Here is a 23469-nt window from a genome sequence, read left to right as displayed (position 1 = left end):
ATAATCTCTGACCAGAAATCAGAGTATCCAACACAAACATCTAGATATGCACAATTCCATTAGGTTAAATGTCTTCACCAAAAGAGAACCAAATAATGTTCTTGGGAATTTTTTTAAAGGAGTAACAGAATAATCCTTTGGATAGTTTATTGCTGAATGAATACCAACCTTTTCTTTTTCTCTGTAACTTTTACAATCCTTCCAAACTTTTTGGTCAAAAAATAGCATTTTAAGCTAATTTTGGTGTTCAGAACTCACCAGGTGACAAACTGGTCACCAGATTACAGTTACCAGCTATCATCACTTGAGTGGGACCGAGGGTGGCTAAAAGTAGAAAAGATAAGCAAAAGCAACAGTGGATATGGATACTGGACAGGCAGAACATATATCACCCTGGAGGAGAATCAGTTGCCTGCTACAAAATGGGAAGAAACTGAGTGAAGATATTCCACTAGACAAGAAACTAAGAGAAGCAAGATGAGCATGAACAGGGATCCTTTGAGTACTGGTACATAGATAAAATGAGTATACTTGGCTAGGTGGAAAAGGCAGGCACTTTCTAATTTATTTATTTACTTGGTAGCACTCTGTATTCAGAACCTGGGGTCATCCTCAGCAGAAAAGTACTCATTTATCAAGGGCTAATGATTTGATTTCACCTACCAATTAGAATGGAAAGCACATGTCATCAGCTTTATCAAAGATTAACAGCAGAGAAGTGGGGAGGTTTTGAAATAGAAACAGAAACTTACCTTAAAGATGAGACAGTCTGATTTGTGCTCTGCATACACAGAGGTAAGGCGGTACTGGTTCTCTGTGGTGAAATCTATCCGGTAGCCTGTAAGGGTATAGCAGACCTTACGGAATTCTTGGATCTTGGTCTGGAAAACTTCCTTTAAGCGTTGATTTCTCAACTCAGAACTTTCCAACTTCTTCTTCAGATCTACAAATTTAGAACGTATGAGACAGCATTGGATCAAGAGGGTTTATGGCTGAGAACGGTTTGGCTTCTCCAGACAACTCTAGGCCAGGAGGCAGGAAGCCTGGGTTCCAGGCCTGGGATTACCAATCACTTGTTCTGAGGTCATTTTATCCCTCTAAGCTTTGGTTTTCTCATCTTTAAAGTTTAAAATTAAAAAATTTTATATTGGGTAAGGATGTAAGTGAATGACTATCACTCTCAGTTTAACTTATGCACAGCAAAGATGCTTTGTGTGTCATCCTAATATGTCAACAGTACTGTTCAGGACCGCTAACCTATGAAGGAAGGATTCATTTCTCATTAGCAATAGAGGAATTCCAAATTCGAGCTAATTTCATCCTAAAATTTCTACTTTTAAAAATACATCTCAGACTTAAAGACTAGATGTCAGCCTGACCCAGAGCTGCTTCTCTGATTTCTGCCAGTATCATCAAAGTGGATGATTTTGTGGTTACTGCAGACTGATCTCAGTCAAAAGCCATCTTACTGAATTAATACATGAAAGTAGGGTAGGCAAGCATGGATTCCAACACATACTGGGCAGCAGATTTCAAGAAGGCAAGCCAAAAGAGAAGAGACTGACTTGAACTAAAGCTGAAACATCTGGCTCTGGAACTTGGCTAAATGTTTTTGGAATTAAACTTTTCAGCCTTTAGTTTCTTCCTATGTAGAGTGAGAATAGTAATAATTTTGTTACTGATCTTATATGGTTGTAAAGATTAAATAAGATAATGCATACACACAGGTCTTTGAAAAAATGTTAAGTAATGGATTGTCCTTTTGATCCAGTTTTTTTCATTATCAATGAAATCAATTAACATGGTAACAAGGTGTCAGCCTAACTAATGTTTATAAGTGGAATGAGGCAATATATTATATGGGCAAAGCATCCTATTATTTTGGAAAATTTGTAACTGTAAGAATGGAGTTTTTAGTGTGCATTGTTGATAATGTATATGCTTTATAAATAACAGGTATTACACACATATGGGTTGTTCCTAGTCTGGAGAATTACTCTACAAGGAATTCTTTCTGTCAATAAGCCATCTGATTTCATAGCTATGTGTGGAGAAAGCCTCCCTGGGATGGAAATAGTGAGAAGAGATCTGAAAGCTACCCCAGAAAAAGTAAGGACCACTCAGATTGCAGTAGTCTCTTTCTCTGTGGAAGGGTCCCGGTCTAGAAGAGAGAGACCCTGATACACCAGGCACACTCAGCATGTTTTATTGCTGTGAAGGAAGCTGCCAGCTGCAGGAATCCATCAAGAGGATACACAACAATTACCATGAATCTTTCACCCAAGGTACCTTCCGAGTAATTAAACCTCGATTTATCCCCCCATTAATTAGCGCAACTGGCTTTACTTAAACACACTGAAGATGCCTCCCAAATCAACCTGCTTTATCAACAGCACTGTCCAGGACTGCCAAACTGCTACATCACATTCAATCACACCGGGGTGTCCCTTCCTCGTGGCAGCTGGGATTTCCTATTTGGAAGTCGGCTGCCATGGAAGGCTATATATAAGTATCAGCAAAGGTGCTAGGTGCAGGATGTGATCTATGAGAATAAGATGAACATGGTCCTCAAAATATTACATTTTAGTGTCCCTAGAGCTGCTCTAAGCATGGGGCACATTCTGGTCAACACAGCTTGCGGGGTCCTATTATCCACAGCCTTGATAAGAGAGGAGGCCAGAGGATATATAGGGTCACCACTAAGGGCTGTTATCCAGAGGACAGATTGGGTACGTCCATCTCTATCTCTTTGCATCACAGCTTCTTGGTCTCAGTTTCTCCATCTGTAGAGTGAAGTGACTGCACTAGGTGACATTTCAGGTTCATCCAGTCCTAAAGCTATGATGCTATGACATCATGATACTACAAAAACACATCAATTTTGCAAGTTTCTGAAATGCTTTCACATTAATTACCTAATCCTTTCAACAGTCCTGTGGGTTCAGGAGGGGAGGGATAAATGCTTATGTGCTGAAGTAGAAAGAACTTGGAGTCAAAGGCTCTGTATTCAAATCTCACCTTTGACACTTCTTGCCTATGTCTTTCAACTTTCTCAGCCTTACAAAATGAGGAAATTGGGATAGTTTGTAAGGGCTTTTCCAGTTCTGTGTTTGTGGTTCTATCTATCACTTATTAAAAGTCCTTTACTTACACTCCCGTCTAGTTCAGTGATGAGCTCTCTTGTGGAAATTCTTAACCTTTCTGAGTATTTTAGACCCTTCTGATAGACAGGTAAAACCTATACATAATCCTTTTTCAGAATAAAGTCTTCAAATAATTGAAGGGAATACTAAATTTCATTTAGAGGTCATTGAGGAGGATAGACAGTGGATAGTCAGGAACACCTAAGTTCAAATCTGGTTTCAGATACTTACTAGCTATGTGACCTTGGGCCACAGAGGTTTATAAGATATAAAATCAGCTCCTGAGAACCATCCAATATACATATACACATAATTACATAACAGCATAATACAGCGTATATAATCATATACTAGACCGGATGACAAAATTTATACCTTGAATCAGGAAAAAGAAAGATCAGTGTGAATTGATGTAGTTAGGATTAGGCTTTGAAAATCTATTTTGCATATTTTGATGAATGAGAAAGCATTTCAGGGAAATATTCATTTGTAATTAGAAGCATTGTTTACATGAATATAACGTATTAGATTTCAACTCAAGTTCCACTCTGCTACCTTGTTTTAGCACAGAAGTGACCCTGGATTTTTGAGGGTTACCTTAAAAGCTTCTCTAGGCTTTAGTATATTTTAGTGTTTGATTTAAGAACTATACTAGGTAAAACTAGAAAAGCTTACCACCCAGAATACTGGCCACTAAGTAACAAAAATTTTTTGAGTACAATATATTAAATTATTTAGTAATGCATGGAAGATGGTGTCATCTGTCACCAGAAAGAACTCCTATACCTGCAAAATCATAAATACTTGAAGTCATATATAGGAGCCTTTAAAAATGTAATCATTTAAGTAGATTAAAGCTATCCCCTGTAGTTTCATCTTCATTTTCAATTTGCATCTCAAACTTGTTCTTCAGAGCTAGTACAGAGAGAACCCATATTCCAGGTAGAATAAGCAGAAATTCTGAATTAGTGAAGATGGAATGAATGAGATTATACAGGACCATGAGTTTTTCTTCTTCCCTGGTACCCATGGAATCACATGTTATGTCAAACAGTGCTGTGAGAAGACAAATGATACTCTCTAAAACCTCATTCATTGGCCTTGAGAGTCTCACTGCTCAAGTTTCCTTCACTTGTGTGAGAAGAGCATACATTTGTGTACCACCTGATCACCTGCCCTCCTCTTCTTGGCCTCCTCAGTCATCACATTGGTTCCCAAAAAGTCTTTCTAGACATTGTTATTCTGCAGCCAAAATGCCTCTCCATCATGGCCTCTGGCTCAGGGCCCTTGATTAATCGAGTAATCAGACTACAAAATCAAAAGGTTAATTGGCAGCTCTGACCCCAATATTCTTCCTGGCTCCTCTCAGCCATGCAGTCCTAAGATGGAACTGTTAAAAGGATAAAAACCTATGTGTAAAAGTAAAAATTCACTGACCACATCTCAGAGGTAATATTTCACCACTGTCAGAGATTGCATTGCCTTTAATATATCTCAGATGTCCAATGGGGGAAAAATTAAATTTTGGTAATAAATGCAGTCTGACCTTGGAAAAGTAAATATCCCCCTTTTCCCATGGACATAAAAATGCTATCGTTTATGCATTTCATAAACTCTTCAAGTAGATGGGGCCCAAGTTTATGAACTGGTTCAATGTCTGTATAGAAACTGAATCTCCCAGTTGGCTTCTTAGCAGACCAGAACTAGGATGGCACTTTAGTTTCTGCATGTGGAAAAGACACTAAAGAATAGGTAAGAACAACTTCTGTAAGAGAGACCACACAAATTCTGATGTCACTATTTCATCACTCGTCAGGGTTTTCAGGGAAAGCAAGTCACTGCTCCTCACTGTGCCCTGACCCTAAAAGCAGGGCATCCTATTCTAAGACAATGAGACAAATGTACATTTTTGAGGTTTTTGTTCCTAGGCAAAGGACTTTATGACATTACAACATGAATAGACGCAATAATACCATTTCTTTCTTAGGAAAAAGTTATATAATAATTAGTGTCAACCTGACAGCGGCATTAGGTCCTTTTACTGCTAGAACTATATCATAGAATTATAAAGTCTCAGAGTTGTATCATTTAATCCATAAAAGATGAGGAAGATGAGATATCAAGAAGGGAGGTGACCCTTGATCAAGATCACAGGGCAAGTCCGTGATAGAAGTGGAATAAGAGCCATTGTCTCCAGATTCCTAGGCCAGTGTTCCTACTGTCTCCCTAATGCAGTATTTTGCTGTCAAAGGAACTTCTGTGACAAACTTTCAATAGGTCACAGATACCTTAGGCAAAACAAAGTATTATGGCTGAGAGGGGGTTGGTCAGGAGAGCAAATCAATGGAAGGAAATATAAATGTGAAGGACCTAGAAATGCAGAGATGAGTGAAGCCCCCAGTGCCCTCAATGCCCCAAAGAGAATGGAATAGAGTGGGATAGAGTCCAGTGATGTCAAACGCAAATAGAAATGGAGATCCCAGCAATTACAAATTGATTTAGAAAAATCATATTTAAGATTATCTATGTTCTACTATATTTTGATTTATTTTGTTAAATATTTCCTAATTAAATTTTAACCTGATTTAGGTTGTTCTTAGGAGTGCTATACGCCCTTAGGAGTGCTGACACTCCACATCTAGGAGTCCAAATGTACAGGAAGCATATGTCCCCTTTGTCCTTCTAGGCCTAAGAATGGGAAGATTTTCTTACTCTTTTCATGCTATAAACCTTCCTCTTCCTCCTCAACTGACTTCTTCCAGATTATCTTCTTATCTCTATGGTGAAGCTTTCATATGATATCCATTTATCCACAGTAGCAAGAATTTATGGATTTTATCCATGTATTCCAAAATCGAAAGTATTCTATGGCCACATTAGAATGGGAAACGGCTTGTTCTAAGGCAATGTCCATTTTCCTTTCCTAAGATACATGAATTTTCTTATATTAAAGCAATACCTTGAAATTTCATAGTCTACAATTTAAGAATTTTGAAGGAAGGGGGGAAGATTAAGATAGTATTTGTTAGGATCATACCTGAGATTCTATGCATTCGAGACTACATGAGTATGGACTACTGAGGGAATATCCATATAAATCATTTTGGTAGAAGAACAAAGAAGCAAGGTATGGGAGGAATTTGTCCTAGAAGCCATTTTAGAAGCTGAATTTATTGGGAATTTCTCTGGTCTGCTGTGTGGAGACTATCCAATTTTAAATGAACATATTTTGTCTATAGAAAGTAGAGGCAGGGAGAAGAAGCAGTGCCATAAAAAGACTGAAAGAATCTTGCAGTCTTGAATTCAAGCTCTATTGACTTATCATAGTTAGGTATGTTAGGAGCCTCTGGCCCAGGATTGGAGTGATCTGCCAGGCAGTTAATAAGCATTTATTAAACAACTTCTATGGGCCAAGTACTCTGCTAAGTACTGACAATACAAAGAAAGGTAAAAGATAATCCCTGCCTTCAAGGAGCTCACAATCTAATGAGGAAGATAATAAGCAAACAAATATGTACAAACAAGCCCTGTGAAGAATAAATAGAAAACAGTTAAGAGGAAAGGCACTAGAATCGAGAAAGATGGGAAAAGGCACACTGTAGAAGATGAGATTTTAGATGGGACTTAAAGGAAGCCAGGGAAACTGAGAGGTGGAGAAGAGGAAGCAGTGTTCCAGGCATGGGGGACATGCTTGGAGGCATTCATGAATATAGCCAGAGCCAAGAGATGGAATGCTTTGTTCCTAGGCTGGAAAAGAAGCCAGTGTCTTTAGATCAAAGAGTACGTGAAAGCTCTAAGGTGAAAGGAAAGGTAGAGGAGGGCTAGATTATGAAGGCTAGGGAATATGAATTCCAGATCTTGAAAGGAGATTGAAGGGGGTGCAGCTTCTAAGAGAAATATAGCCGTAATCCTGAGGCCCCCAGACGTTAGGAGTGCTATTGTTCTAACAATCTATTGGTCAATGATCCTAAAGTCTCCTGGTTTTGAGAATACTATAGTATAATCCTAGAAACTTTGCTGACTGCCAGATAACAATCTGTTGGTCTCTGATAACAGGGTTTCTGAGAAATACTCCTCAGTTCTACCACTAAGCCATAAAATATATGCTCAATGACATGAAGAATCAGCTCTCTCTGTCTTTTCCTATAAATCTGTCTTCTTGCTCCTAGTTCTTTGCTAAATCTTTTTGGAATTTAGCCTGCTTCGACTGGTATTACAATTATAATAAACTCTGTCCCTTGACTTGAAGATGGCTTCAAGCCTGCAAATTCTTTTGAAACACCTCACAACATCGGTCTGTGATCCCAACTTTTGGGTGTCTTCTTTTGAACCTCAACAAGATCAATATGTTTTGAACAGCATTAGGCAAAGAAGCCACTAAAAAGCAGGTCCAGGGCTAGATGACCATGATGTTCCTTTTGTGAACCACCTGTCTGTCAAAATCAAAAGGGAAAAATAAAGGCTAGAGAAAAGATATTTGGATAGACAGGAGGACAAGGCATTTAATGAAAATGGCTGAAGAAGCAAACCTGTAGGGGGAAAAAAATCACTTTAATATGGGATGGAAAAAAAGTCAATGCTTTTGAATTATCGACTTCCTTGTTAAGATATTACGCTTCCCATATCAAATTTCTTGTATTTCAATCACTTACATAAACTTTAATGAATAATTTACATGTTGGTTTGAATTAAATAAAAAAAAGATGGGTTTTTGCACATTTAAAATGTCACTGCTTTCCACTTGGTTGCTTTCAAGCAGCCAGAGTTTCAGAGTAGGTGGGAGCCTGATGCTAGAAGGGCCAGGGCTGTCTCGATGCTTGAATCAGGAAATTAAAAGGATGTAGAGGCGTGGGAGTGGCTGAACTCCTGGGTGAGAAATACAGATCTAAAGCCAGAAATTGAATGGGATAGCCTATCCATGGCGAGTCTTCTAGATGTCAGTTAATCCAAAAACATTTACAAAGTACCTCTTGGATGTTGGACCAAACTGAGCATAACAAACCAAGACATTGGGAAATACTGCCCAGCTACTGCGGTATTAGCATGACCCCAGGTTAAGAAGAATAGAAAACTGGGTTTTTTGCAAGAAAGGTGGTTCTAATTTCTTATTGTGTCCTTCATACAATGCTGCCAAAACCAAAACAACAACAAAAGTCAGGTTTTACTTTACTTTTCTCTATTCATATAATTGTTTCTGTCAGTGTCCAAACACATGAAGAGAAGAGTGTTCATATGTTAAGCATCTGTCACATACATATAGGTATAAATGTACGTGTATGTATAGTCAAAACATAGTCTTATGTCAATCTCCTTTAAAAAACAGTAACAAGGAATGTCTTAATGGGCTTTCTTTGCCCAAATGGACATTAGAATCAGGTTTGATTTTAAAGCACTTGGGGAAGTAGCATGGGAGGCAATAACAAGGACAGACAAGCTATCTATGAAATATCAGTATATACTCCCCATTGCAAGACTAAATTTCCCAAAAAGAAAAATGGCTTCATTTTCATCTTTTGATTCTTGGCATTAAGTATCAAGATTAGAACACAGAAGGGCTTAATAAATGTTTATTGAGTTGAAAAACCACAAGCAATAAGTGGTCTTCTTACTAGCTGAACCCTGAATATTTAAGCCTGTAAATTAGATCTGTCAGCATGGCAGAGCAAGATAGTTAAATCTGGAAAGCTTGGCAATGGATGCTTAATATAATATAATTTTTTAAAAATGATCAATGAGGATATTGTGCTCTAAATTCTGAGATGGTGCATATAGCATAAGGTTTTAAGTTACAGTAGAGACCATGGGATCTTTCTTGTTTGTGGAGATTTTGGTTGGATAGATCTCAGGAGGCTTTGAGTCTATGCCATAGTTGACTCAAAACTCCCTCCATAACAAAAAACATCAGAGGTCACATCCAGTCCAATCTTTATCTGAGCAAGAACTCCCTTTTCAACATCCTTCAATCTTGCATTTGAAGACCTGGAATGAAAAAGAACTCACTACTTCATTCATTTGAATAGACCTATGTGGCACAGTGGATAGAGTGTTGGGGCTGGAGCTAGAAAGACCTGAATTCAAACCTAGGCCCTGACACTTACAAACTGGGTGATCCTGGGAAAGTCACTTAATCCTGTTGTCTCAGTTTCCTCATATGTAAAATGAACTGGCAAAGGAAATGGCAAAGCACTCTAGTATCTTTGCCAAGAAACTGGATCTGCCAGGACATGACTAAAGTGCTTGAACAATAACTATTTAGAAAATGTTTTCTACCATAAAGCAAAAACTCTGACTGATAACCTCTATAAATTTCTGTGTGGGACAACTATGATCCCAACCTAAATTAAAATCAGAGACTCTCAAGGTAGAAAAGTATAAAATGTTAAGAAACAGCTCAAGAGAGTTAAGTGTTTTGGCCATTGGGTTGGGGGGATCTGGGTTCAAATGCTCCCTCTGACCCTCAAAGGCTGTTTGATCATAGGCTAATCACAATCTCTCTGAGTCTCAGGTTTCTCATCTGTAAAGAGGGAAAATAAAGCTCATCATACCTACTTTGGCAAGGTGGTAGGTAAAGGTCAAATGACAAAATGGATGTAAAGTGCTTTGTTCCATATACAACTTCAAAGTAGAAATGTAATTATTATTATAACAACAATATTACCTCACTTCCCTAAGTACTTTTTTTTAAACATTTGTTAGTCTTACCTTAGTCATCTCACAGAAAGGGCAAAATTCCTAATAATTTTAAACAGAAACTGTTTCTTATAGGGAAGGGCATTAGATAGGGTTCCAGCGTCTCTCCTTCTACAGGCTGCTAACCAGGATTAATAAAGCAGATTTTCATGGCTATAAGAACCTTGTATAGAGTTTTGAAAAGTAATTGTAAAACAAGGCTTCTGGAAGCTTAAAGGGCTATCAAACTGTGCATACCCTTTGATCCTGCAGTATCTCTACTGGGTCTATATTCCAAAGAGATAATAAAAAAAGGTAAAACATGTAAAAATGCTTGTAGCAGTCCTTTTTGTGGTAGCAAGGCAGTAGAAATTGAGTGGATGCCCAATTATTTGAAGAACAGCTGAATAAGTTATGGTATGTGAATGTAATATAATTTTATTCCCCTCTAAGGTAGAATGTATATAAGATATAATTTTATAAGAATGTATAGGTTGATTTCAGAAAAGCCTGGAAAGACTTACATAAATGGATGTGAAGTGAAGTGAGCAGAACCAGGAGAACCATTGTACACAGTAACAAGAAGATTATGTGATGATCAGTTCTGATGAACTTGGCTCTTTTCAACAATGAGGTGATTTAAGACAATTTCAATAGACTTAGGATGGAAAGTGCCACCCACATCCAGGAGAACTATGAAGACTAAATGTGGATCAAAGAATATTTTCACCTTTTTGTGTTGTTTATTTTTTTCTTTTCTCATGCTTTTTTCTCTTGATCTGATTTTTTTTTTTTTTTTTTGGTCTCACAGCATGATGATTATGGGATTATGTTTAGAAGTATTGTATATGTTTAACCTATATCAGTTTACTTGCTGTCTTGGTAAGTGAGGAGGGGGCAGGAGAGGAAGAAAAATTTGGAACACAAGGTTTTTTATAGGTGAATATTGAAAACTATCTTTGCATGTATTGGGAAAATAAAATACCATTAAAAAAAGAAAAGATTTCTGAGATCAGTGTCAAGGACAACTAGACTTCTCAGTAACCCCAGAAAAGTGTTCTTCCATGGAGGGTAACTTGATGGAAGCCAGCCCTAGAGAACTAGCTAAAAGGACCTTGGGACTCTTATCCTACTTCTGCTAGGTTCTAGCCAGTTTTTCTAGGTCTCAAATGTCATCTACAATATGAGGGGGTTGAGCTAGATTAGCTATCAAAAGTCCCTCATACCTCTATGATTCTAAGTAGAAAGTGAGAAATAAAAAGGAGAGCCAACAGAAAAGAAGAATCAGAGCATTAATTCAAAAAATTGTTTTTAGTATCAAGTACTTCAGGAGTCATAAGTCATACAAAAGTTTATAAATAAGAATAGAAATTAAAAGAAAAGTGATCAAGGGCATAAAAACAGCAGCACAGAATTCTGAGCTACTGCTCAGCTTAACAAAACTGGGACGTATCTAATTACAGGCCCAGGTACCACAGATTGAAGGTTCAAAATCTGACTATCTACTCTTTGTATTACAGGAACCATATCTGGGGAGAAGGGGGTAAGTTCCTTTTGGCTGTTTTAATTCTGGTAATTACACTACTAATTACCATGTTAGAATTTGTTGAGGGTCAGAAGGAACCTCAGGAACCATCTAATTTACTAGGAAGCTTATAAGTCTTGCCCTGGATCACCTGGCTAGTGATTGCAGAGGTGGGACCAAAATCACTGTTTCCTGACTCCAAATCCATCACTTCTGTTGGTCTACTCCCTCAGTAGGATTTTGTTAGAAATAAAAAATGATTGTGTCAGCATGGCTATCAGACTTTTGGGGCTGGGAATTTGGCAGATGCAAAGGAAAGGGTTTGAATCTTTTGGTTACAATGAGACTTGGGAAGACCATTCCAATAGACTTGGGATGGAGAAAGCCATTTGCATCTAGAGGATTATGAGGAAGCATAGTACTTTCACCATTTTTGTTTGTTTGTTTTTTTCTTTCTCATGATTTTTTCCCTTTTGGTCTGATTTTTTTTGCAGAACATGACAAATATGTTTAAAAGAACTGTACATATATAGCCTTTATCAGTTTATTTGTTGTCTTGGGGAAGGGGAAGGTAAAAATAAGGGAAGGAAAAAAATTTGGAACACAAAGTCTTACAAAAAATGAATGTTGAAATGAGATGATTCAGGCTAGTTCCAATGGTCTTGTGATGAAGAGAGTCATCTGCATCCAGAGAGAGGATTGTGGGGACTGAGTGTAGATCACAACATATTATTCTTAATCTTTTTATTGTTGTTTGCCTGCATTTTTTTTCCTCATTTTGTTTTTTTTAGATCTGATTTTTGTTGTGCAGCATGATAATTGGGGAAATATGTTTAGAAGACTTGTATGCTTAACATATATTGAAATATTTGCCTCTACGGGAGAGGGTGGGAAGAAGGGAGGGAAAAAAATTGGAATACAAGATTTTGCAAGGGTGAATGTTGAAAATTATCTATACATATGTTTTCAAAATAAAAAAAATTTAAATGAATGATGAAAACTATCTTCATATATATTTGGAAAAAATGAAATACCATTGAAAATTTTTCTAAAAGCATACATTGAGACTTGGAATCAGTCTAAAAAACTCCCATCTGTGACCTTATTAGCATCTATAATGCTTTAATTCCATACATTTTCCTTAACAACTCTAATTTTTTCAGGCTTGAAAAAAGCTAGAGATTCTAGTGCCAGTGCCTGGCAAACAACAGATGCTTAATAAATGCTTTTTGACTTGAGTTGAAATACCCACCATACTGTTTCTGATTCCTGATAAATATTGCCATCTGTTTGTCTTTCTCTGTTTCCAACATCCAACCTGCCTTCACTTGACCATGTACTGAGGACAGGATCCTTAGTTATCTCTGAGCCGTTTCTTCTCAGACTTCAGAATATATCTTCACCTGACATCTGTCCCACTCCTACCCAACTTTCCTTATAACCCACTGCATAATCTCTGATTCCATCACATTGACCTCTTTGCCACTGTTCAAACAGGATACAATATCTTCCAACTCTGGGAATTTTTCCTGATTATCCCTCCTCCCTGGAATACTTGCTTTCCTCATCTTTACCTTTTGGCTTCCTTCAAGTTCCAGATAAAATCCCCCATGTCTATAGGAAGCTTCTCTCAGCCCTTCTGAATTCTAGGGCCTTCCCTTTGTTGACTGTTTCCAATTGATTATGTATATAACTAGTTTACATGTTGTCAAGCCTATTAGATTGTGAGCTTCTTGAGAGCACAGATTTTTATATGCATTCCCAGTACAACTGTGCAATTCTCATTGCACAGTAGCTAGCACATAGTAGGCACATAATGAATATATATTGATTGGCTGACTCATCCTGTCTCCTCTTCTTTCTTTTAAACAGACAAAATATTTTTTAAAAATTGTGTTGTATTAGATAAAGGCTTGTGGGAGAAGAGGGCAGTTTTACCCCTGAGAAAAAAAGACATCATGATAAAGGAGCATTTATGACCATAGATCTCTAAAGATACAATTCATAAGTTGAAATTTATAGAACAGTTTTATACTGGAAGCAAACATGGAATGTCTGAGAGACAAAGAGAGATGAACACACACACACATACAGAGAACCTCTCTCTCAGAAAGACAGAGACAGAGACAGAGAGATAGTGAGACAGAAGAGAAAGTGAGAGACAGAGAGAGAAAGAGAGAGATGAACAAAGCTTTCTCAACCCAACTTTATTCTACTCATAACTTACAGCATGCAGCCTGATTGGTCAGCAGTCCCAAACTGTGCCTTTATTTTACAAAAATTGCATGTTCCTCAGCTATTCCAATGCATCAATTTCCTTCTTATCAGTTCTTTGTCAAAAGGGCAGGAGGACGGTCAGGGGGTAGAAAAGGTCTTTCCATCTCCATTTTTCTAATTCATTTTAAAATGAAGTCACTCACACTGGGGACAGCAGGCCCCCAGTGCCTAGCAACTCACTAAAAGCACAATCACAGTTCCACCATTTTTTAATCGAACAATGTGACTACTAATGGGCACTTTAAAATAGTGATTCCCACTTCTGGTTCCTCTAAGAATAAAGGAAAAAAAGAGAAGGAAGGAGGAAATAAGGACATTTCTCTGTCCTCCACTCTCTCCCTTCCAAAAAAAAAATCCTTTTATTCTTTAGTGCTGAGCTCATACAGACAATACAAAAAACAGTTATGTATTTAAAGATTAAAATCTGTCTTGAAAGGGCAGTTTGTAATGCAGCTTTCCATCATTTTGATACAAAGATCTATGTTGCAAAAGGTAATTGGCTTTAAATGCATAATAAAAGGGGAAAATGTGCATGATTTCATCTGGGCCTACAAATGAAGGAATAGTGAATTGGGAATAATATAAAACTTCAGCTTTACAGGCGCACACATAGAATGGAAACATTCCTAGTTGGGGACAAACTTCCCAATGTCCTTTTCTCCTACCCATGCCTATTCTTGCTATAGTTGATAAAGGCTGATACAGAAACATATGTTGGACTGGCTGGAGCTTTGAAATAGATGTAATTTGTCCGAAAACAAGTAGTGGTTAACTGATGAAATGAGGACATTTCAGCAATACTGGCAGTGACATTCAACAAAAATAAAAAAGGGGATTGCTATATCGCTTCATTTAGACTAGCATTAAGCTAAACTAGACAACTTGTTGAGTTAGAAAATGCTTACTTTTTCTTGAAAATAAGCAGATATAATAATTGGAGAAGCAAAGAGATTGAAGGGAGGACAGAGGGAGTAAAAGAGGAAGACCCAGAAGAGAGAGAGAGAGAGAGAGAGAGAGAGAGAGAGATGGAGAAAGAGGAGGAGGAGGAGGAGAGAGATGGAGAAAGAGGGAGAAAGAGAAAGAGAGAGAGAGAGAGGAGAGAGAGATGGAGAAAGAGGGAGAAAGAGGAGGAGAGAGATGGAGAAAGAGGAAGAGAGAGAAGAGAGAGATGGAGAAAGAGGAAGAGAGAAGAGGAGAGGGAAAGAGAGAGAGAGAGAGAGAGAGAGAGAGAGAGAGAGAGAGAGAGAGAATATGAATCTGTCCAAAAATTGAATGGTCAAACCATTAGAGAGGTTGTCAGTCTAAGCCCTTATCTCTCCTCTCCTTTTAGTAGTCTGAGGCAATCTTTGAAATTTTCCTTTGGGGACTCAGGACAGACTCATTTTTCTTTCTGAAAATGAACAAAATACACTAAACTAATGTTATTGTAAGCTTTTTCCTCCCTCAAGGATCAATATTTCACTATACTAAAAAACAAAAACAAAACAAAACTACTTTACTCCTTAGCATGAATCACAATCAGCTTTGTTTTCCAACTTGGCACACTCACAATCTTCAATAAGAAGCAAACTGTCCAGTTTAAAAGAATCTGGATTTTGAAAGAAATTAAGAATGCTTGAAACTGATACATTCAGCATGAATAGGCCATCCTGCTTCTAAACCAAATAGCACCAGAACTATCAAGCCACAATAGGCACAATACAGGGAAGTCCTAAATTTAGTTCATTTGATCCTTCTGTTTTCATAGGAGCTGAGGATTCTTTTATTATTATTATTATTATTGTTAAAGCTTTTTTATTTTCAAAACATATGCATGGATAATTTTTCAACATTGATCCTTGCATAACCTTGTGTTCCAAATTTTCTCCTCTTTCCCCCAACTCCCCCCCTAGATGGCAAGTAAACCAATATATGTTATACATGTTAAAATGTATGTTAAATCCAATATATGTAAACATATTTGTACGATTATCTTGCAGCACAAGATCAGATCAAAAGGAAAGAAAATGTGTAAGAAAACAAAATGCAAATGAACCACAACAAAAAGAGTGAGAATATAATGTTGTGATCCACATTCAGTTCCCATAGACCTCTCTCTGGGTATAGATGGTTCTCTTTATCACAAGATCATTATAACTGTCATCAATCATCTCATTGCTGGAAAGAGTCACATCTAACAGAATTGATCATCATATAACATTAATGTTGCCATGTACAATGATCTCCTGGTTCTGCTCATTTCACTTAGCCTCAGTTCACATAAGTCTCTCTTAGTCTCTCTAAAATCATCCTGAGAATTCTTTTAAACTCATGTAGCAAGAACAGAAATTTTGACTCTTGAACATGGATGTCTCAATTTAACTGCAAAATGCACACAGCATTCTTCCTTATTTAACCTATGTATTATGAATGTCCTACTTCTTTGGGTGACCATTCTTAGACAATCCATGACTTTATCTTTCTTTCTTTTTTTTTTTTTAAATACTGACTTTTTATTTTTCCAAATACATGCAAAAATAGTTTGCAACATTCATTCACTTTTGCAAAACCTTGTGTTCCAAAATTTTCTCCCTCTTTCCTTCCCCTTCCCCCGGAAAATAAGCAAACCAATATGGGTTAAAACACGTGCAATTCGTCTAAACATTATTTCCATATTTGTCATGCTGCTCATGAAAAATCAAATCAAAAGGGAGAAAAATCAAAAAAAGAGAAAAAAATAAGCAAACCACAACATCCCTTCTCCCCCAAAATGAAAAGATTATGCTTTGATCCACATTCAGTCTTCATAATTCTTTCTCTGGATGGCTCTTTTCATCACAAACATGACTATCTTTCACTGAATTCCTTATTTTCTTTCCAGGTTGCACTACCAACTCTCCACAAGATTCCATCATGGGGAGGGGATGAGCGCTGATATTTGCCAGTTACTGTGAGAAGTACTTTTTACAAATATTATATCATTTGATCCTCCAAACAGCTCAGCAAAGTAGATGCTGTTTGTCAGAAATCACTTCACCCTGGAAGTTCACTCCAACTTAGTCCACTCACAATGAAAGCACCCTCTAACACTATACTTTCTCTCTCTGACTGGTTTGCTCCTCTCAGAACCTCTATTTCAAGGAGGTAGCTCTGGATAGCTACATTTCATTCTTCTCCAGATGGTACATTCTTGACTATTGAAAGGCTTTCTCTACCATCATCTCATCTTTATCCCACTCTACCCCTCACAACTTTTCAGATCACTTTTATGTGATCACTTTTTATGCTCCCTGCCAGAATGTAAGTTCCTTGAGAACAGGGATTGTTTTTCTTTCAGCTTGTTTTTGTCTTCCCAGCATTTGGCACAGTTCCTTGCACATAGTAAATAGCTAATAAGTGCTTGTTGACTTTGTCTGTATCATATAATGTGGCACTTCACAACAGCTTCTTTTTCTTCTTAAATACTAAACTAATACTAATTCAGCTTGCTTCTCTAGCTAGATAGTAGGGATCCTGAAGGCAGATCCATGCATTCTATTTTTCTTTTATCTCCTACATCATTTAGTATGTTAGACCTTAAATGTGCCTTCATTACCGCAAGGCAATCCTTTTATTCCTCTCAGACTAATTCTACCACACTATTTGTAGTGGTTATTCCAAGTTCATTCTCAAATTCTCAATACCATCCTCACTTCTGCCTCAGGAGAATTCTCTTCCTACTCTACTGAGGAAATCAAGGCTATTTGCTATAAGCTCTCTCAGATCCCTTGCTCCAAAATCTGAAGCTTTATCTCTTTGTTTTTGCTCCAATCTTGGAAATCGAAAGAGCTCTTATTTCCTTGGATGTTCTTTCTATGTGTTACTCTAATTTCACCGTCCCTTTCCCTATCTGTTCCAATCTCCTTTGGAAACTTGCTCCAGTGATCACTACCTTCCTTCCTGTCCCATCTACCCCTCTCTCATCTTCCATCTCTATCTGCTTGTTTCCTTTTTAACTACCTACAAATAAACTAAGGTCTTCTCCATTCTTAACAAATACTCTTAACCCTTGTAATAATCCTATATTTCTCCTCACCTTCACTGCCACAATCTAGATTTAGAAAGGGCAATCTATATTTATTACTTCCACTTTCTCAAACCCTAGCAAGCTGGTTTTGAACCCCACCACTTAACTGAAACTACTCATCTCTAAAAGGCAACCAACCATTTCTTAGCTGTTAAATCAATTGCCGTTTCTCAACTTGACCTTTCCACTCTGCTAGTCACCCTTTTCCTTTGGGAATATGCTCATTTTTTCCATGACTCCATGACTATGACCTTTCATGGTTCTCCTCCTATCTATAAGATTGTTTTTTTTCAATATCTGTTGCCATCTCATCCATTTCCTTTTATTAAGTGTGAGTGTTTCCCAAGGCACTGTCTCAGATTTTCTTCTTTTATATCTTGACCCTCTCTCCCCCTTGGTGATTGCAATGGGTTCTATTATCTCTTCATTAAGGATTTCAAAATCTATATATCTTGTCCTAACCTCTTTCCAATCTTGCATCTCCAACCATTTGATGGATATCTCTTCCTGAAAGTCCAATTAGTATTTCAAATCAATTATGTCAAAAACTGAATTTAACATCTCCCTACTTACACCTCGTTCTTTTTTTAAAATTTATTATTTTTTCCTAATTACACATAAAAACAATTTTAACTTTTTTTTTTTTCCAAATTCTGACTTTCAAATTCTCTCCCTTCCTCTCCCTCCCCCCTCATTGAGAAGGCATAGGTAATACATGTGAAATTATGCAAAACACATTTCCATGTAAGTTATGTTGTAAAATTAAAAACACAGACCAAAAAAAAAAAGAATCCCCAAAAATATAAAGAAAATTTTTTTAAAGTATTTTGTTTTTGAATGCAGGAAAGATTAATTTTACATTCTTGCAAGAATTGGTGAATAGACACACCTTTGAAATTCCAAAAGCTAGCATTTTATTTCCTCTCCTGAAGAACAAGTCCCTCCCCTGATTCTGCATTAATTGGATGTTACAGAAGTTACAGGACATGAATCTCTACCCCTCATTACATAGCCCTTTCCCCCAAAAAAGTGTTTGATCTGCATTCAGGTTCTCCAAGTTATTTTTCTGGAGATAAGCACCTTTCATCATACAGTTTTCAGAATTTTCTTAGCTCATTGTATTGCTGAGAATTTCTAAGTTATTCACAGTAGATCATCATACAATATTGTTATTATGGTGTAAAATGTCCTTCTGGTTCTACTTGTTTCACTTTGCCTCAGGTCATGTAAGTCTTTCCAGGTTTTTCTGAGAGCATCCAGCTCATCATTTCTTATAGCACAATAGTATTCCATGACAACAATGTACAACTTGTTCAGCCATTCCCCAACTCATAAATACAGCCTTAATTGCCAATTTTTTGCCACCGGTAAAAGAGTTGCCATAAGTACTTTTGTATATACAGATCCCTTTACTTTTTGCTTTTTAACACTGTGGGATAAAAACCTAATAGTGGTATTGCTTGGTTAAAGGTTCTACATGATTTTATAATCCTTTGAGCATTGTTCTAAATTGTTATCCAGAATGGCTGAATCAATATATAACTTTACCAGAAGTGTTTTAGTGTTTTAATCCTCCAACTTTTGCCATTTTCCTTTTCTTTCATATTAGCTAATCTGATAGATGTGGGATCAACCCATTCCTTTGACAAAGTTCTCTATTCTGTTGAGAGAATCACTATACTGCTAGTCAATTCCAGTCATCCTCATCTCTTCCCCCATCATCTCCATTCAATCACTTGCCAGGTCTTGTTAATTCTACCTTCAAAACAGTTCTCACAACTGTCTCTTTACCTCATTTCCTCTCTGCTGGATTATTACAACAGCCTTTCCATTGGCCTTTCTGTCTTTAGGTTCTTGTTTTTCTGGTCTGTCCAAGTTCCCAAAATCATAATTCTTAATTAGGGGCAGACTAGCCATGGCATTCCCTTGCTCAAAACCCTTCGACAGCCTCTTGTGTCTAGGAAAAAACCAGATACCATAAACTGTTGCCCCATGTCTGTTCCAATCTACCTGTTCAGTTTTATTTCATGTTACCCTCCTTCATATAATTGATATTCCAATCAAACTGGACTATTTCCTCAAATTCAGCATGCCCTTTTCCTTCTATATAGTTGCATGAGCAATAACACATTCCTGGAAAGTATTGACTCATCACCTCTGTCTTTCAGAATCTTTCAAGGCTTGATTCAGATGCCGTCTATTGCATATCACCTTTCCTCTTCCCATCCTTTTCCCCCTTCCTTCCCCAATCATTCCTCAAATGTTCCTAGAGCTCTTTGGAAGGTATTCTCTTTTTTTCTTCATCATTCCCTAACTTGTGTATGTGTAATAACCTGTTAAAAGATTGTAAGTAGTGTTCTTGATGATAGGAAATGGAGCATTCTTATCTTTGCATGTTCTATCATCATGTCTTGCATATAACTAGTAGCTTAACGGATATTTGTTTAATTAAATTGATGAATTTTAGTTAAATTGACAAATAAATGTTCAAGAAATAATTTCTGTTTTATGTCTCTTGTATTACAGAATTAGCCAGGCCTAAATCACATCCTCTCTCTAACAATGCTCAAGTCATGAGGACCAAGACAAAGGTATGATTCTCTCAATACCACTAAAGGTTAAAATAGTAAACAGATTGACATTTCTAGACTCAGGTTCCAAACCCAAATGCTTATCCACAAAGCACTCAGTAGATCCAAAGTTGCTAATGGTGAAAAAGTAGCTTTTGGAAGGCAGCATTTCTCAGACATAAATCAAGACCAGATCAAAAAGGGTCAGAATTCCATTGATGATCTTTATCAATAGTATCTCTTCAAGAATGTCAATATTTCAAATAGAAAAGCCTTAGGCTCCTAAAGAGCTCTATTCTTCCTCCTCATCTAAAGCCCCAAAATCCTTGATTGTATATATGTCCTAGATTGTCAATGTTTTGAATCAGAAGGGGTTCCATGTCTTCGTAACAGTAGAATGAATGAATCTCTTCCCATATGCTATCAGAAAATACCTAATTTTAGTTATTAGATAACTCCACATAATCACAATTTCGCCTTTCTATCCAGGGGTATGCTGGAACCAGTTTGTACTTGTTCAGAGAGCCAAATGTTAAATTTTCAGCATTATCATTAACATCTTGGAAATTAGCAAACACTGAAAATCAGAGATTGATTTATTGTTTTGTTGATTGTCTAAATTTATGAAAGTGATGGGGGAAATATTAATACAGATTAAGTTCAAAAGTGTGCCATGTATACATTTTTTTCTTCAGACAGATGATTCTTAAACATTTGTCAGAATATCCTTACTTCTATACCTTCCTTCTGTCACACGCCTAAAGACTATTTTGACTTTTCATTTTAAAGCTAATAATAATAACTATGATGATGCTCAACATGGAATGATGAATCAGCAGTAGCTAGAAGGAGGCAAAATCCTTCCCAATCTTTTATATCAACTGTGTTTATCTACAGCATCTATAATAGTCCTCAAATCCTAAATACCCTAACCCTAAACAGCCTCCAAAATCCACAAATAGGAACCAGATCCCAAAGTATGAACAGAGCTTCTAGAGAAGGAAGAAATACAAGAACTTATCTAACTGAACTAAGTGCAATTTCAGGCAATGCACAGTGTATTTGTGGATGAGTTATCATGGGGAAAGTTCATTCAAGTTAAGATCCATATTTCCCTTCTTTTTTAAAAAAGATTATTTATTTTGACTTAATTATGATTAAGTTTGGGATAAGCAGTTTGGGAGCAAGATTAAGGGAGAACAAATGCTAGCCAGAAGGTCCCTGGGCAGGCAAAAAATGAATAGCTGGTGAGGTCTCTGCCATAAGGTACAGCCAAAGTTTTAAACTAATGAAGAATTGTCCTCAGAGGCAGAGGAATTTATAATGTATTCAAAGATTAAATTATAATCAAGAGCACTTTAAAATGATTCCAGTTCACTGGATAAGAGTCTTAGAAATAACTAAAAATAGAAGGCCTAATTCCACCACCCCATTTTGGTTCCCACTTCCAGGAACACTTTGTTTGGGGAGAAAGAGAGAGAAGACAAGGGAAGAAGTTGTTCACCTCTGTCAAAAAAAGCCCTAGTCAAAGAAATGTGCAGTTTTCCTCAACTAACATCTGCTTCTACCTGGCCATCAAAGACCAGCTAGCTCTCGGCAAGCATGTTTTCTTTGAAACTCTTACCAAACCTTCCCAGACTTGACAACAGACCAGACCCATGACTGGGCAATGCATTGCATCAGCTTTGCTCAGCTCAAGGGCCGAAACCATGTTTTCAATGTTTGAATTATTCATGACCTGCTAACTTCTAAACTATTTCAGTTTTACATTTTTAAATATTTAATAAATAGGCATTAAATATTTATGCAATTTTATTAGAAATTGTGGAAGCTGGGCATTGCAACTCTAATTGTTAAGTTTAGTCCTGACTGGCTATTCAGAAATGCCATGTCTAGTTTATTAAAGAGAAAGAAGTAAAAAGGGAGAACTCAGTGGATTGATGCTAAAAGTCATGGCTATCCATAGAGTACTAACCTCTCTCTAAACCATAAGCTGATAAGGAGGAGCTGGAACTTGGTCCTACTTGAGCATGTAGAGTCCTTCTTGGCTGATTTTAAAGGGATCAGACAGAAGCATGGATGGTCTTTTCTTTAAGAACTACTGCCCCTCATTTCAATGGGCAAGATTGTGCAACCTGTTCCCAAGGGGGTGAGGATGAGAACTCAGCTGGTTGCCTGAGGAGATGCAGTGGCACTGCCAAGTAGGAATGGCATTAAGACTCCTGCTCCCTTGCTTTTCCTCTTTGCAGCGGGCAGGTAAGGTTTTCAAAGAGAAGGGGTCACAGGAGACTCAGTTTCCCTACCAATCTAACATGGCGGTGGTGGTTCTGTACCACTCTTACCCAAACCTCCAGTCACCCCTTAGATGACATCTCTTTAACCCTGATTGGTACAGAAGGTCCTATGTTCCTGTCTCTCTCTATTATGAGCCCATGTTACCCTGCTGCGCCGGAAATTGCATGGTTTACACAAAAGATGACACACAAGCCCTGGAATTATATGCAAATGAACAGCTCCGGTCTTCCCATCTTCCCATTACAATTCTGACTCTCAGACAACCCGCATTGGGTGAGCTCAGTCCCGGCTTTCAAACAAGGGGCATCTCTGTGTTATTAACGTCTCACTCCAGCAAGCAGTTTGTCACCTTTTACAAAAATGATTTGAAAAGACACCAGCAATTATACCCCACCAGATTAGTGGGTGGAAGTATCCCAGCGCAACAGCCAGGGGCTAATGTGACATAATATTCACTGGGAAAACTCCTTCCCACCAAAGGAAAACGTGGAATGAGTTAAATTCCAAATGGATGCTCATCATCCCCATCCCATCAAAAATGCATAAATAAATAAATAAACAAACAAATAAATAGATCAATAAATTAATTAATAGATGAAACTCCATTAAAACAACACCAACAACAATAACAAAAGCCACACAAGGTAGAAGACTCTGGAAAAAGAGATGGATCTTTTGGGAAAACATGTGGCACCCTGAAAAAAGGAGATCAGTGCGGTTGAGGAATAGACTGGGAAAAGGGAGGGTACCATTTCAAATTCCTTGGAAATGTTTCTGATATCTGGTAGTCTTAACTGTCCCTATCCTCCAAGTTAGGAGAGGATTTTGACAAGCTGCTAAAAACCAGCAATCTGCATGCTCTTGAAAAAAGCTCCTCAATGATATCTTTAGGATGAAAAAAATAACTCTTTCATCAAATGGCTTCTAGAGGACTCAGAAAACTAA

General features: G+C 37.4%; 1 protein-coding gene across 8 annotated transcripts in view; it reads right to left on the bottom strand.

Moving 5' to 3' along the window:
• MAD1L1 (mitotic arrest deficient 1 like 1) overlaps positions 1-23469 on the bottom strand; it is an 851829-nt gene that overhangs the window by 217390 nt on the left and 610970 nt on the right. For 7 of the 8 annotated variants that reach the window (XM_031950245.1, XM_031950188.1, XM_031950409.1 and 4 more), the window contains one exon: positions 753-943. The exons of the other annotated variant lie outside the window; for it this stretch is intronic. In XM_031950245.1, coding sequence (XP_031806105.1) covers positions 753-943 — 191 coding nt within the window. The remainder of the gene's footprint in view (positions 1-752; positions 944-23469) is intronic. 8 annotated transcript variants of the gene reach the window in all.

Source organism: Sarcophilus harrisii, chromosome 1, assembly GCF_902635505.1.
Source record: "Sarcophilus harrisii chromosome 1, mSarHar1.11, whole genome shotgun sequence".
In the NCBI taxonomy this organism is placed as follows: Eukaryota; Metazoa; Chordata; class Mammalia; order Dasyuromorphia; family Dasyuridae; genus Sarcophilus; species Sarcophilus harrisii.
This window is presented reverse-complemented; position numbering and strand designations above follow the sequence as displayed.